The sequence below is a fragment of the Salarias fasciatus genome, chromosome 2, assembly GCF_902148845.1.
Source record: "Salarias fasciatus chromosome 2, fSalaFa1.1, whole genome shotgun sequence".
Lineage (NCBI taxonomy): Eukaryota > Metazoa > Chordata > Actinopteri > Blenniiformes > Blenniidae > Salarias > Salarias fasciatus.
The window spans coordinates 8,818,673-8,833,507 of NC_043746.1; the positions used below are offsets into that span (position 1 = coordinate 8,818,673).

At 43.4% G+C, this 14,835-nt stretch overlaps 1 protein-coding gene across 1 annotated transcript; it reads right to left on the minus strand.

The window, feature by feature from the left end:
• Positions 1-9,708: 9,708 nt before the first annotated feature.
• Positions 9,709-12,622, minus strand: drd1a (dopamine receptor D1a). The gene is made up of 2 exons (XM_030100857.1): positions 12,485-12,622; positions 9,709-12,231 (listed from the first exon to the last, which is right to left on the minus strand). The coding sequence occupies exon 2, from the start codon at positions 11,943-11,945 to the stop codon at positions 10,761-10,763; it is 1,185 nt and encodes a 394-aa protein (XP_029956717.1). The 5' UTR covers positions 11,946-12,231; positions 12,485-12,622; the 3' UTR covers positions 9,709-10,760.
• Positions 12,623-14,835: the final 2,213 nt, after the last annotated feature.

Sequence of the window (14,835 nt, forward strand, 5' to 3'; positions counted from 1 at the left end):
GATCAATGCAATTTTATATATTCGTTCTTGTAACATAGTGTTTTAGTTTGCCTGGCTGTTTACTGTTGATAGGTGTCTGATAGTTTTAAATCACAAGTGGAAGACCCAGTGTCAACATCGAAGAGCTCAGAAATTCTATTTCATTTAACATGAAAATATTACAGAAAAACAAATGTTATTCCAGAAGTAAATCTTGTTTTACTTTATGTATTTTTTATCTTATTTGTGGATGGAGCCTGGTTTTGATTATCATGGCATTTTAGTATACCTGCTTACAGATTTTTCCATATTGGTTCCAGTAGAAAGCATTTCTTTATGAAAATTCTGTTCGCCTACCAAGTGGTGGATTTTTCAATTTCCACAAGATTTCGGCAGATTTAAAACAAGCTAGCTAACTAACTAACCAACAATGCACCCATGTGCTGTATTAATTCACTAACAGGATGACTCCTATCCATCAGTTGCCTCTATGGTGTCGATCGTAATCTGATGAAGGGCTGTTGTTCCTTGTTTATCTGCAGAGTATTTGATTGTATTTTTATTTCAATTTCAGTTTCATGCTGACCTTGACCAGGTCACCCATGCCTTTATGTCAGAAGGACAGATTTGTGCATTGATATGATTCTTTTAAAAACTCCTGGCCAGTGAAATGGACAGTCATCTGCAGAAATACGAAGGAGATGAGGTGAAATTGTGGTCTTAGCTCATAGATGATTTTTTTTTTTAATCTATTTAGTCTTATTGCTAGATGCACAGTAAGCTGTTTGTGTGATCGACATTTCTGCTTGTTATTTAAATACTGCAATAAGTTATAAAAAGCAGGTTGATGTGCAACCTGCCCGGTGTGTTTACTCTCTCAACTATGTCACCAACTGTGCAAGAAAAAAATGACTCCTCACATCACTGGAGTGAGATGGTCAAATAAGCAACGATCAAACCGTTTTTTGCTTTCCTGACTTTGACAAAAACGAGACGTCTAGAGTCCTGATTCCCACAGTCTCCCAGCTGCGACTCCCTGTGCCTGTGAGCACATATGTGGTCCCATCTGAACTTTCCAGAAGGCGAACGAGGCTCCCGCTGCGCTCCCGTTTGACAAGTGTCGACCCAAAATAGACGAAACTGCCTGCTCTCTTCTTCCCTCCTATGGAATTGCGAATAGATAAAAAAAAAAAAAATAAAGCACACAGCAGCAGTATTATCTCACAGTAATTAATGTTTGAGGTGCTTCTATTCTTGGACTCTCAGCAGAGAGGCTAACTCCTCTCCTCGGCCTGGTCTTTCCCTCCATTTCAGTGTAATTACTGGTGCAGTGGAAGCCTCCGTCAATCAAATGTCCATTCTGAGCTCGTGGAGCTTCTCGAAATGCACCATCAGTCTCCTGAACTAGTTTCAGTATTTTGTCTCCTTGCCTTTCTATTTAAAAAAATGGAAATAGCAAATGTGTTGACAGATGCATATTCTTGCCAAATGACAATGAACAAAATGTGTTTTGAAAATCCAATCTGATGGTAAAAGAAATAACTGTGAAATCAAATTAGAAATACTCCATCATGCATTAAATGGCAACGGCATTAAGCCCCAGTGTCGGAGTTATCCTCATCATTTTTATTTAGCTTTGAAACCCGAGTGATGCTCGTATTAAAGATTGAAGGATGGCAGACTTTTACCCGCTTTTTTGAAAATCTCTATTCTGTTCAGCTCAGGGGTAAAAAAAAAAAACCTGTTGAGACTCAAACCATCAGTTTAATTAACCTATGCTCAGCGTGAGCATATCTGTGATTAGAAATCAGTAAATCACCTGCTGCTCTGTTTGTTTTCTTTGTGTTCTGTCTGATAATATTGATTCACGCTGTATTTTTTCCACATGGTATCGATGGGCAAAGGTAATCCCCTACTCCTTCAAAATAAAAGCAGTTGTGTTGCAAGCATCATGGAAATTTCAGAAAAAAATTTCTCAAAACCTACTATTGACCCTTCACCTGCTACCCTCCGGTAACAACCTGTCATCATGCTCTTTATTGAATTAATAAATCTAATAACATAATAACTTGTGAACTTCAATCCCCGAGTTTTGCCCGTCTTGTATTTTTCTCGCACAGTGCAGCAAAATGACTGGAACTGTGTCAGTGCTGTACTCTGCAGAAACACACACACTCTGAATATTTGGTGTAAATGAGCCCTAAAAAGTGGCGAAATCACCCAAAAAGGTAACAAATGAACCCAGGAAAGAAAAGTCCCCTGTGTTTTTCTGTGATTACAGACCGATAGCAACTGCTTTGAAACATTTTTTCTTATCGCAGAGCCTGCTCCTATTTTGTGCTTGAACTCCTCCGTGGTTTTTCTTCTCATCCGGCTGTCCTTATCTTCCTCCTCCCCCCTTTCTCTTCTCTCTCTCTCTTTCCTTTCGGAGATGTTTGTTCAGCTTGTCACTGTGCCATTGCCTGAGTGGGCCGTCTGTTGCCGAGTGGTCCTCTGCACCGTCCTCTTGTTCGGTTAATCCCCTTTTCAGATGCACAGAGCAGAACCTGAAAGGAATGAGCCAGCCATATTTTTTTAATTCTTCCAGGAGCTCACAGCTGCTCATGTGCTTTAACCTTTCTGTTGTTTCATGAATGCTAGACACAATGGAGTCATTGATCGATTCTTTTTTTTTTTTTTCAAATATTCACTGTAATGAAACAGAGCTTTACTTTTTGCTTCAGGCAACCGATTTTAAAGAAATGATTTTGGGCATGTTCAAGTTTACTTAAAGGTCAGTGATAAACACATTAAAATTCTAGAATATGGGATTTAAACTGGATCTTAGCGAGGGTGCGTTCACACTGCTCAAGTTCAACACATCTGCTATGATTGGATTGACATTTGTTAGCAATAGATATCATTGATGAGATTTCCAATCATTTCCAAACACATCGTCCCACTATACTGGTGAAATTACCTGAAGAATATAACAAAAATCCCAGAATACACTGAGAGAGTACTTTTGAAAAGCTAGGATGTTCAGATTTTGCTTCATTCTGTAATACAACAGTCTTGTTGCTGTTGCTGCTTTTTCTTTTTTTTCTTTTCTCTTTAATGATGTGAACTGTTGTGTTTAGCTCTCTGTCCTCACAGATAGAGTATCTTTGGTTTGAGTCTGGGATTGGTGACCTCTGCGCGTTCACGGATGGAAGAAAATCAGCTTCTTCTTTTTCACACAGTTTTTGCATATTTTCAAACAAACAAAACATATGACATGGTGGATCAAGTTAATTTTTTCATTTCTAACAAAATATATGCATCAAAAGAGCTGATCGTGTTGTTTGGAACAAAATCACGTTACAGCAGGAGCGGCAAAGCTTTTGGTTTGTTGGTGTTTCTGCTGCATCGCAGAAAGTCCTGCAGAGGACAGCCAGAGAGGCACTCAGGAATCAGTACCTTGGCAGAACACCTGTTGTGGGAGAATCTCAGCTCATTATTTGAGGTTGTTTAACTCCCTCTTTCTTCTTAAACTGAAACAAACTCAGAATTTTCTCCATTTTATGCCGAGTCATCACTTTGAAAAAAGAACTGGCACAAACCTTTTGATTACAGTTTAAGCATGCTGACCTTTTTCTTTCCATTTGTGTTTTTGTTAATCTGGGGTTACATGATGGAAATAGATGTGCTGGACATGTCACCAGTCCATCACCAGCCATATATAGAAACCGGCAGTAACACACACTTTCCTGTAGGGAAACTCAGACTCATTAAGAATCAGTTAGCCCCAAATGCTTGTTTCATGGAAACTCAGAAACCCAGAGAAAACCCACAAACACATTGTGTTGCACTTCTTTATGAGTTGGGGTTATCTGAAGCCTGCAGCTGTTGGTGCTGAGGAGAATCTAAGCTGCATTATGTATTTGTAGAGGATGAAGAGTCGGTAAACACCCACAAGTGGAATGACTCATCAGACAGTTAATGTGCTTTACAGGAAAAGAAAAGGAGATTATTGCCGTTGTATTTTCCATAGATTTGTTCATAGAAAAATCACGTTTTACAAAGGAAAACAGCCCGTGCGGAATCTTTACTGGAAAAGAGAATTAATTTTACTCTTTTCTACGAACGAAGAGCGGCAAGTTTTTAAAGCGTCTGTCATGGTAACCTGGCAATGCAAGATTACAGTAACTTTATTTCAGCGAAAGAGGCCAGAATAATTTTTTTGAAATTACGTGAATCACCACATCATGTGGGTGTCCCACTGGGACATGGGACTACGTGCAAGTGCAGTAGTACGTCACCACTATGGGAGACATCTCTCTAATGATGCGTAGTGTTCTCCGGACAGCCTTTGGCAACGGAGCACATGTCACTTGCTTTCTGTGTCACTTAGATGCAATGATAGCAAATGACTAGGCAGCTTTTTCTAAGAAGAGGAACCATGAGTGCAAACAGAAATATAAGGTCTACCAGTCTCAGAAAAACACTGACATGGTCCGGAGTGTTGTGGCACCCTGTGGCTGGCGTTCCAAGCCTTTGTGGAAGACGCAGCTGTCGCAGTTTTCCTGGGCAGTTGTCAGTAATCTCGCTGGTGCTCCGTCTCTGTCAGTTCCTGTTGCCCGTGTTGTGTTCTTAAAGAGATAAGACACATCTGTTCTCCCCCACAAGCTAGCTGATTAGCATTAGCATCATCGCAATTCACCCATGAGGCGCCCTACCAGCACAAGCATTCATATCGGCATCATTATTAGCATGTTCTCCACTCAGAGCTGTCTCTGCCTGACAGCGCCTCTCCCCAGCAGAGCTGCGGAGCACGGCGGAGATGGACATCCCCCCCCCCCCCGTTGAGAGCTCCTCATTCGCCACCCTCATTTGCACACGGCATATTATTCATTGTATAATCTGATCAGCGTTCAGTGTCTTGCCTTATTAGTCATTTTACATGCTTCAGTGGTGTTTTCTGCTCTGTTTCACCAACAGTTTGTGATGGGCCAGAGTTGAAGGTGACGTGAGCAATTAGGCAGCCAATACATCAAATCTGTCCTCGTCTCTCTGGTGGATGTGATCAGGTCCAATTTGGCAAAGGTCACCTCATCACCACCTCTTGCTCCTTTCCAATGGACGCTCGTCCACAGCATAACATTGAGAGTGATTACATAATATTCTCTAATGCTTAGATAGAGACAGAAATGTGCACATGATGAGATTTGCTTGGGGTAACAGAATTAGTAAAAGATCTAAGCTTGCAGAGTAATGTGAACTGGTAGCAGAATAGACTTGGGTTGTTTTCATACAATAGGAAAGCTTGTTGCTTCTCGGTGGAAGAAATTAAAGCCATGCTGGTGGTGGAGTAACCCTAATCTCAATGATAGAAATGACTGGTAGAACATCCATCCGTTCATACTTCCTACCATCTATCCTAAATCCATCCATCCTTCCATCCTATATCCATCCATCTTCTATCATTGTTCCACCAAGCCCAACCTGCACAGGGATATTCTGGTTCAAAGTGAGATTATTGGCCATTAGAAAGCTGTGCAGCCTTGTTAGAGCATACAATGGAGTCATTATGATCCTCTAATTACATCAGAAAACATATTTAACAGACAACAATTAAGAGGCAACATGAAACCCTACCCCTGCTTCTTCTACAACTGATTTACTTCATTAACTCTTGAAAATTCTTAAAAGAAAATCTCATAAATTTTTACATAATTTAAACTACATAACAAATTCAGGTGCAACCATTTACAGATCTGCTTCCTCTGTACTGCAATGATATGTAGATTTTCATTCCTTTCTTCCCGATAGCTCACCAGAATGGTTGCATATCAGAAAAACAGAGTCATGGGTCACAAAATCTGACACTGGATTTCTGGGTAGTTCAGAAATTGGCGCCCTCTACTGTGCCCTCTCTGTGTCCAAGTCTATCTCCTACTTGAGCACCTCAAAAGAAATCCAAGGTTAAAGGAGTCTGTGATTGCTTTGCCGGTGCTCCTATTATTTTTGCTCTGTGTCCATCAGAGAGCCCTCCGCCTTTTCCCGTCGTTCCCTCGCTCCGCTCCCAGTGGTGGGGTCGAAGGCCTGTCCTCTCCGCTGGAGCCGGTTGGAGTGATGAATGGCAACGCTGCACTGCCAGCGGCCTGCAGCACAAACAGTAAACACAGCGAGGGCGAGGGCGGAGGAGGAGAGCAGAGGGGCGTGATGAGAACCAAGAATGGAGAGAAGGAGTAAAATGACAAAGAGGAATGGAGGCGCCGGTTGCAAAGGACGCACACGAAAGGTCGAAAGATCTTCAGGGCGATCTCTGACTGAGGCTCATGCATTTCATTTTTAAAAATCCTGTTGTGAAAATCTGACGTGTGTTCACGTGTGTGTGTGTGTGTGTGTGTGCGCGCGTGTTTTTTTTTTTTAACTATTTGGTATCTGTTTTCCAAAAATAGTGAGAATGTGTGCCGACTGTATTTTGTATTTTGTGTGTCGCCAGTCTTTAGTTTTCATTGACATCAGTGTTGTGAGCGCCGGTCCTGGCCCTCGACACATTCTGCCTGGCCCTGCCAACACTCTCGCTCTCAATTACACTTATCTCGGTGTCGTGTGAGGTATTAAAAATGCATTAGGCTCGAGTGCAATTATGATAGCGCTGCCAGTTGTGAATAATACATATTTAATGGAGAGTAATACAGATTAGTGCAAACTGTTTGATTGCGTTTTAATTCTCCAACTTCTCCTCTGGAGGAAGGAGGTGACAGTGAAATCATTATCTTCATTAGAAATCCACCCTCACTCGGCCAGGTGTGGCTGCCGATAAGCAAACAGCGAGCGCTGTCAGGATGGACCACCGGTCTAACTTTGGCGAGTCGCTGTCCGGAGGGGGATTATGGGATATTTGCGGATCACCCTTTGTGTCTTTGTTTTGTTTTTAAGATGCCAGCACTTGATTCTTACATAAGACTCTGTCTGTCTCCATTGCCCCTCTCTTTTCTCTCTGCCTGTCTCAATAAATCATCTCCCCAGGGCCAGTCATTAGCATCATCTGAAGTTGCCACATCCAGCATCCCTTTTCTGATGTGCCAGTCTGAGACGACAGCATCGCTTTGGGAATCTCACAAGCCCGACTCGAGGGGGAAGGAAATACCCAACAATAGCAACAGCAACAAGGTAAATGAATGAGAGCGCCTCACATTGTGAGGACTTCAGTCTGAAGCAGGTGATAGTCGCACTGCTCCGCAAACACACACACACACACACACACACACACACGGACACACACACACACACACACACACACACACTGTCTTGTCGCCACCTCAGCCATCACTCTGAATGATGTCAGTCAAATTAATTGCCGTTCTCTTCCTGTGGCACGCTTGAGGAGGTTTTCGCAGAGGCAAGGACAGTCCAGCGCCCAGAGAAAGTGGACTTTAAAGGACAACTCTTTATGCGCGTGTCAGAGAGAAAAATGGAGAGAGCGTAGGATTTAACCGTGTTTACCAATATTCATACATCTAACAGGCATAAACTTGAGTTGATTAAAAGTTCAGCCTTTTGACACTGTATAATGTGAACTGTTTACGACTTCCTCTTGACTTTAGAATTTTCACGTAACAAGAAAAAGCAGCTATTTTACATGTTAATCACATTCAGGTAGATCTTTGTGCCTGTGGGACCAGGCACAGCTACACATATACATTCCTTAATGAACCCACATTAAGTTCCAAAACCAACTTGGATTTTGATTTATCTTGAAAGATATTGCAGGCTGCAGATGGCGGTGTTTAACTTGGTCTAGCAGTATAAAATCCATCATGTCCTTGTTGCTGCTCAGCTCCCCTTTCACACTTCAGCTGCCTTGATTTTCCCCTCGCTCCCAGTTTGAGCATCAGAATAGATTAGGCTTCATGAAAGGTGTGTCCTCAATATATACCAATTTACTGAAGCACCGAAACATTCATTCATAATCACACTTTACTTTTCTCCTTGTTTCACTAACAGAATAAAACAGGGGGAAGCAGAGCACCTGCTTAACTGTGAGGTATTTCTTCTAGGAGAGTGAAAAATAATAGCTACAATTTATTGAAAGAAAACAAAAAGCCAAACAGAAGAGGTGAAGGAGTTCTTTAAATTATTCTAGGCTTTTCAGTTCTGCATGCTGGGTGTTTCACTTTGCTAATGGCGATTCATCAGCAGACCGACACAAACTCCACACTTACACTGCAGTGCATTGTTGGCTGTGAACCACAGCTGGCCACATCAGGCTTCACCCTTTGGACTCTGGTGTGAAATTTTGGCTCCAGGAGGTTTGATGCGTGGAGGTCAAAGTGGCACAGCCGGTCACACCAGCACACCACGTCATGGATTTCAGATATGTTTATTTTGTCAACCGTGCAGTGAGACACTTCCACATCACGGAAGCTGTTATGAGTGATACAGATGCAAAGCTTACAAAACAACTTGGATGTACTGTAATGGTCATGCCTAAATAACACCTGCATTTTGTATTCTAGAGTGATAATTCTGACAAACATGCTTGGTTTGTGTCAAAAATCCTCACAGACAAAAGTAATTCAAAGTGTTGATAATGGTGCTGTGTCTTATTTTTAGAGTTTTATATATTAATTCATAGATGGAGTGCATTTTTGCTTTTTATGAAGCTACTATACATCTAATCATTTAAATAAGTAATCACACCACGGTTGAGGAGAGGTAACAATATTTTTTTAAATAAATTTCCAAATATAACATTTTCAGAAGAGATGGTTCCATGATGAACGATTTTATGTAAGATTCTCTGGTATTTAGTGTATTGCATTATTATAAATGCTTCATCTCAGCTGCCGTTCATGTGCAGCAAGGTGTGCTCGTCGTGAGCGCTCACCGAGGAAGCTCAGAGAGCTGATTTTGAATCCAGGCTATTTGTTCTCCGTATGGAGTACGCATGTTTTCTTGCATGTGACAGACATGTTGCTCTTTGTCCATTGTCTCCTGCAGCCCCCATGATCCGAACATGAATAACGTGGGGAGAAAATGACAGAGGATCAATCTGGTGATTTTTGGTACAGCACTGCTTTTTTCTGCCAAGCAACATCAAACTTCTAAAATAGTAAAGAACACATTGAGATATATTTGGGATACTGCATCTGTCTCTTTCTTATTTTATTGCTTATCACTTCTGTTCTAAATGAAAACCGCTGAAGGGTGCCGCAGGTGTTATTTCCAGCCAGTACAGTCACCGTTATCTTACCTTCACATAAATTGTCTCCATGCTGGTAGTTTTTATCGACCTTTTTGATGCCGCTTCTTCTCGTCTTCATTTTCCTGTTCCTTTCGAGAACAGCAGTTCTGCATGACTGTTTTAAATCCCCTGTCCTCTTGAGGTGCCTGCAGTCGATGATTGTGGAACTCACACTGGCCAAAATAGCACATGTCCTAAATAACATCTGACCTACGGATTCATGCTGAGTCAAATCAACATACATGCACACGCATCTCGATGCAGAGAGATGATTATAAAAAGAACAGGAGTTACTTTTCCAAGTAACTAGTTACTTTTTCTTTGAACATATGGTAAATTTGAAAGAAATAACTGTATTCAAGCACAAATTTGAATTCTGAGGCTGTCATATCATTTCTTGTGCTAACAAAGATCAGTCGATAGTCAAACATGTGACTTTAAGTAACTGCTAGTTTTCAATCTGTTACCCATTTATTCAGCAGTGTTGTGTTGTGTTATAAACAATGAAAGCCAAACACATGAAAGACAAGGACCAAACTTTGAACAATTCACTTTAAATTGGAATCAATTCAAATATAACAGAATGATTTACAGTTCTGTTTGAACTCTGAAAACAAGTCCGGCAAAATTTGTGTTTGTAGTATTTATCATTTTTTTCAAGTAAGCTGAGTAATCAGCTGTTGTGTATGAAATAAACAGGACACAAACAGTAAATATGACACACTCAGCTAAAAAAAAAACACATTTTTCGTGGTGTCTCATGAGTAAATTTGGTTTGTTTACATTTGGATGACATATAGATCACAACTCTGAACCCAAATCAGCAACACACTTTAAGCTGTTTTCTTTTCCACGTCAGCACAATGTTACTATTTCCAAAACATCACAGATTACATTTTTCCAAACGTCGCCTTCTCCCAGTTTCCTGATTAAACATTTATGCCGCGAATCAAATCCGGTTTCTCTCTTGCTGTGATATTAATTCAGCGGTGAATGTATTTTGTCTGCAGCCACCACATATTCTGCATGATTTGGTTTGACACTGAACCGCAGGAGTCCTTTCAGAGCCCAGAATTTTAATGTAATGAGTAACGGTGTTGCTGTGTGCGGCCTTGTAATTTGTTGTGGTGTGCATGCTGGGCACTACGGTTACGTTGAGTTTGAAGGAGCGTGTTTTGACAGTGTTTTTGTGTCTCAGTGTGTTTGATGCTATTGAAGATAGCAGAGTGTGACGGCATTAGGGTGGGATTATCCATCCCATGAGTGTGTCGGCAACCGCTGCACTCCCACATCCCTGGCACAACAACGGAGAGTCTTAATCTCAATCCAAATCCCCACCGCTCTTATGGGAGCTTTGCCCATTTGGATATGGTGAGGCTGAGTGTGGCGGTTCGTTCAAAGGCAGGCTTCTCACCTAACGCAAGCGCAGGTACAGACAGGGGTTCACTCCACCAAGAGTCACCAAAGAGAGCGGCATCCTCATTCGACGTCGGTGAGACCGGCTGCAACAGGAACTCTCGGACTCTTGGAATTAAGGGATGAGTCAGTGCTACGAGAGAACCGTGAGTCACTTCTTGTTTAGACTGGCCGTCTCTATGTTGTGGCCTCCTGGATGCAGTCTGTGGCAGCCCAGCAGAATGGAGAAGGCCTTGCGGAAATCGGCATTGAAGGCATAGATGATGGGGTTGAGGGAGGAATTGGCCCAGCCGAACCACACGAACACATCAAACGTGGTGGGGCTGATGCAGGGGAACGCTGCCCCGCCGCCTGACTGCTCGCAGAAGGGCACCATGCAGTTGAGGATGAAAAATGGGAGCCAGCAGCACACAAACACCCCCATTATTACCGACAGCGTCTTCAGCACCTTCGTCTCCCGCTTGAAAGTCATTTTGAAGGAACTCTCAGACTCGGCGATGCTCGAGCCCCCGCCCATGCTGTCATGTCTGTTTTTGGCACTTTCGGCCGCCCGCTCCAAGGCAGAAATCCTCCTGATCTGTCTGTGGGCGATGCGGTATATTTGAGTGTACGTCGCCACCATGATGGCCACGGGGATGTAAAAGCTTATGAGGGAGGTGGAAATGGCGTAGGTCCTGTTCAGACTGGAATCGCAGTTCTCGGGGCCGTGGTAGGATGTAGCATTTGGTCCCACAGAGACAGAGGACCCAGCGAGAGGGGTGTAGGGTTTAGCCTGGGCCTTATGCCAGTTGAGCTGCACCGGGATGAAAGAAATCAGGACCGACAGCGTCCAGGCCACACTGATCATCACGTAGGCCACTCTGGGTGTCATTTTCCTCTCGTAGCGGAATGGGCTGGAGATGGCCCAGTAGCGGTCCAGGCTTATCACGCAGAGGTTCAGAATGGACGCGGTGGAGCACATGATATCAAAAGCCACCCAGGTGTCACAGAAAGAGCCGAACGGCCAAAATCCGGCGATCTCCGTCACCGCCTTCCAGGGCATCACCAGGACGGCCACCAGCAGGTCCGACACGGCCAGTGAGATCACAAAAAAGTTTGTGACTTTGGAGCGCAGGTGTCGAAACTTGGTGACGGCCGCACAGACGAGCGTGTTCCCCAGCAAGGTGGTGAGGATGAGCAGGGAGAGGAAGCAGCCGGTGAGGACCCGGCTCGATGGCGCGTCGTCCAGAAACCCGCTGTCGATGACCGTCGTGAAGTTCATGAGATCCATCCCTGGACATGCGTGTGTTGGGGAGCACGCATGTATGTCACGCAGACGAGCGGCGCTACATTTCATCCGCCGGATTAGACGAGAGGACGCTCCCGGTCTCTGCCCTTGTGAAAAATCTCCATCACCGCACCGCCTGATAGATGAGAAAAGATGAGATGTTTGAGGCGAATGCACTGTGGGTCAGACATCTGCCCTCTGGCTTTGTAAATTGGATTTGACATCATCGGAGCAGCTGAGATGAAGAGGTAGTGGTAACTTAATTCCTCAGTGTAATGCAGGATTCTCTTGCGGGAGCCCCAAACCACTGTCATTTCAGGAATCATCTGTCTGCTCACTGAGCCCCTTGTCAGCCCTGTGGATTACACAGACGGATCAGTAAAACACTAGGCGTAGTGTATTTCTTAATTCAAATCACAAGCATGCAACATTATTTGAAATAAATAATCTCTGTATTGTTTATGTAACGCCTTTTTTTTTCTTCCATTTACTGATTTACTGAAATTGTTATCAATATGAGAGACTCTCAACCTGCATGCATCTGATCAGGAGTGTCACTGAAGTCAGTGTCCCCTATTTGCACGTTTCTCATCAGTTCCACTTCTTACCCGGAGAGATGCAGCCATCTGGAGCCTCATCCAACGCGTAAAATCACTGCGTAAAGTCCATCCAAAGGACATCCGCTCTGCAGTCCACCCAAAGAGCCCAGACCAAACAACAGTCCCCTATGTCCTTTGCGCACACCACATGGCTCTGAATAAATAATAAGCCTCCTCAAGCTTCAGGTGACGCTGCCGTCCGCGCTCTCGCTGCGTCCTCGTGCAGCCACAGCGCGCGTCTGCAGCCAGAAACCCAAAGAGCAGCAGCAGCTCCACAGCGGCGCTCCGTCCCATCCAAGAGAGAGTGCAGCGGGAAATGAATGCGTGTGATCGTGGACCCCTTTGGCGATCGAGCACGTTACAGCTCTGAATGATCCATGAGTTTCACTCCTGCCCTGTCAGGAGTAATCTATTACGCACCGAGTGCAAGTACAAAAAAAAAGTGAAAAAAACGGTGCATTTTTTTTTTGTATTAAATTCCACTCTTCCACTTTAATTTGACTGGTTAATGATGGAGTTTTAGTTAAATTAAGTTACATATTACAGAATCAAACAGTGAGGTGCGGTGAGCCGCTGAGGCCACCCAGTGGGAAAAGAGAATGACTGCATCTGTTGGACATGAATGGAACCGATTTTTTTTTAAGAAAGAGGTTCGTGCACGAAAAAAAAAAAAAAAAAACCCAGAAACTATTTTTTACTCACTCATGCCACCCGCGGCCATTGCTATTATTATCTCCCAAAAAAAAAGGAAAAAAAAAAAAATACTGCTTGGACAAATCCGTGCCGTCAGACTTGGTCCCCCTCTGTTGTTGTTTTCTCTGCTCAAGCTGGTGTCTCTCATGCAGCATTCATGCATCATGGGATGCAGGAACAATCGTGACATGCCAGCTGTCACCTCACAGCGATGTAAGTGTTTGTGACAGGAGGGAAACAAACAGCTTTCACCATTTTTCTTTCCAAACGACTCGTGTGTAAAAAAAACCAAACAAAACACAAAAAAAGCTGTTTTTAAGCAGCCACTGGGATTTCTTAAAATGATATTCTCCCACACAATTTTACCAATCAATACAATACAATACAATAATAATAATATTTTTTAAAGCAGATTATCAATAAGTATTAAAATGGTCTCTAATAAAAATAAATGTATTTTAAAAAAACACATGGTGCTGCTCAGATGAAAAAAAAATTGTTTTCATGAGTTCACCCATTAACTCAGGTCTGCTGCTCATCCCACAAATGCATGTTTCTTATAAATCATCCTTCATAGCTCCCGCCTTGAGTAGCCAAAGGTCACTGAAACGAGTTCCAGTTCACCGTACTGTGAGAAGCAAGTCACACACTAGACAGATCACCAGTCGAGAACACACACACACACACACACACACACACACACACACACACACACACACACACACACACACACACACACACACACACACACTCACCAGAGACACCAGTTCTTCTGATGTGTTTCAACTATCCATCCATCCATCCATTATCTAACCCGCTTGGTCCTTGTCAGGGTCGCGGAGCCAATCCCAGCTGCTGTGGGCGGGGGCGGTCCACCCTGGACAGGTCGGCGTTTCAACTATGGGAAGGATAAAACCGGGACCCTGAGAAACCCGATGCACCCACAGGGATAACATGCAATCTACAGCATCCCCTCACGCTGAGTTGAACCAGGGACAGAGTGAGACGAGAGTAAGAAGTGTTATACTGCCCCGAACTAAAATCATATCAAGAAGAAAAAGACAAATTAACTGTGCTTATTTTAGTTCAACAGGCTTTTTTTCAAACTGATATGTTCATAGAGTTTACAGAGAGGCTCCCAGTCCTGGAATTGAACCAGGGTTCATCTTTGTGTGAGTGCTAAAGAGTAAATCACTGCTGATCCCGAACAGAATAAGATTTAAGATTCAGACATATCAAGGGGAATAATGTACCATGCACTTCTCTTTGTACTATTCCCATTGTTTATTTGTATTTCTTTGGTCTTCAGTGACTCTGCTCATCACATTCAAGTCCTCCAAACGTGTGTCCTTTCCTCCCCGTCTCACGATGACGTGTGTTGCTGCTGTCAATCCATATGTTCTTCACTCTTTAATCAGTTCCTGTAGGCGACAATAACTTCATCCCTTTGGTTGCTCCTGTTTTTTTTTATTTATTTTTTTCTCCTTTCTGTGACTCAGACTCGACTGTGAGTGCTGCCTCTCTGCCAGGACATGAAGGAAACAGCCATCACTCAGGGTTGTGAGAGTTGAAAGGTCAGGGGATAGTTAGATGAGGCGAGAAGCACCGTCAGCCAAAGTTTCCACCTGCCTCCACTGCCGCTGCAGGCCTCGTCGGTTCAGAGGTGC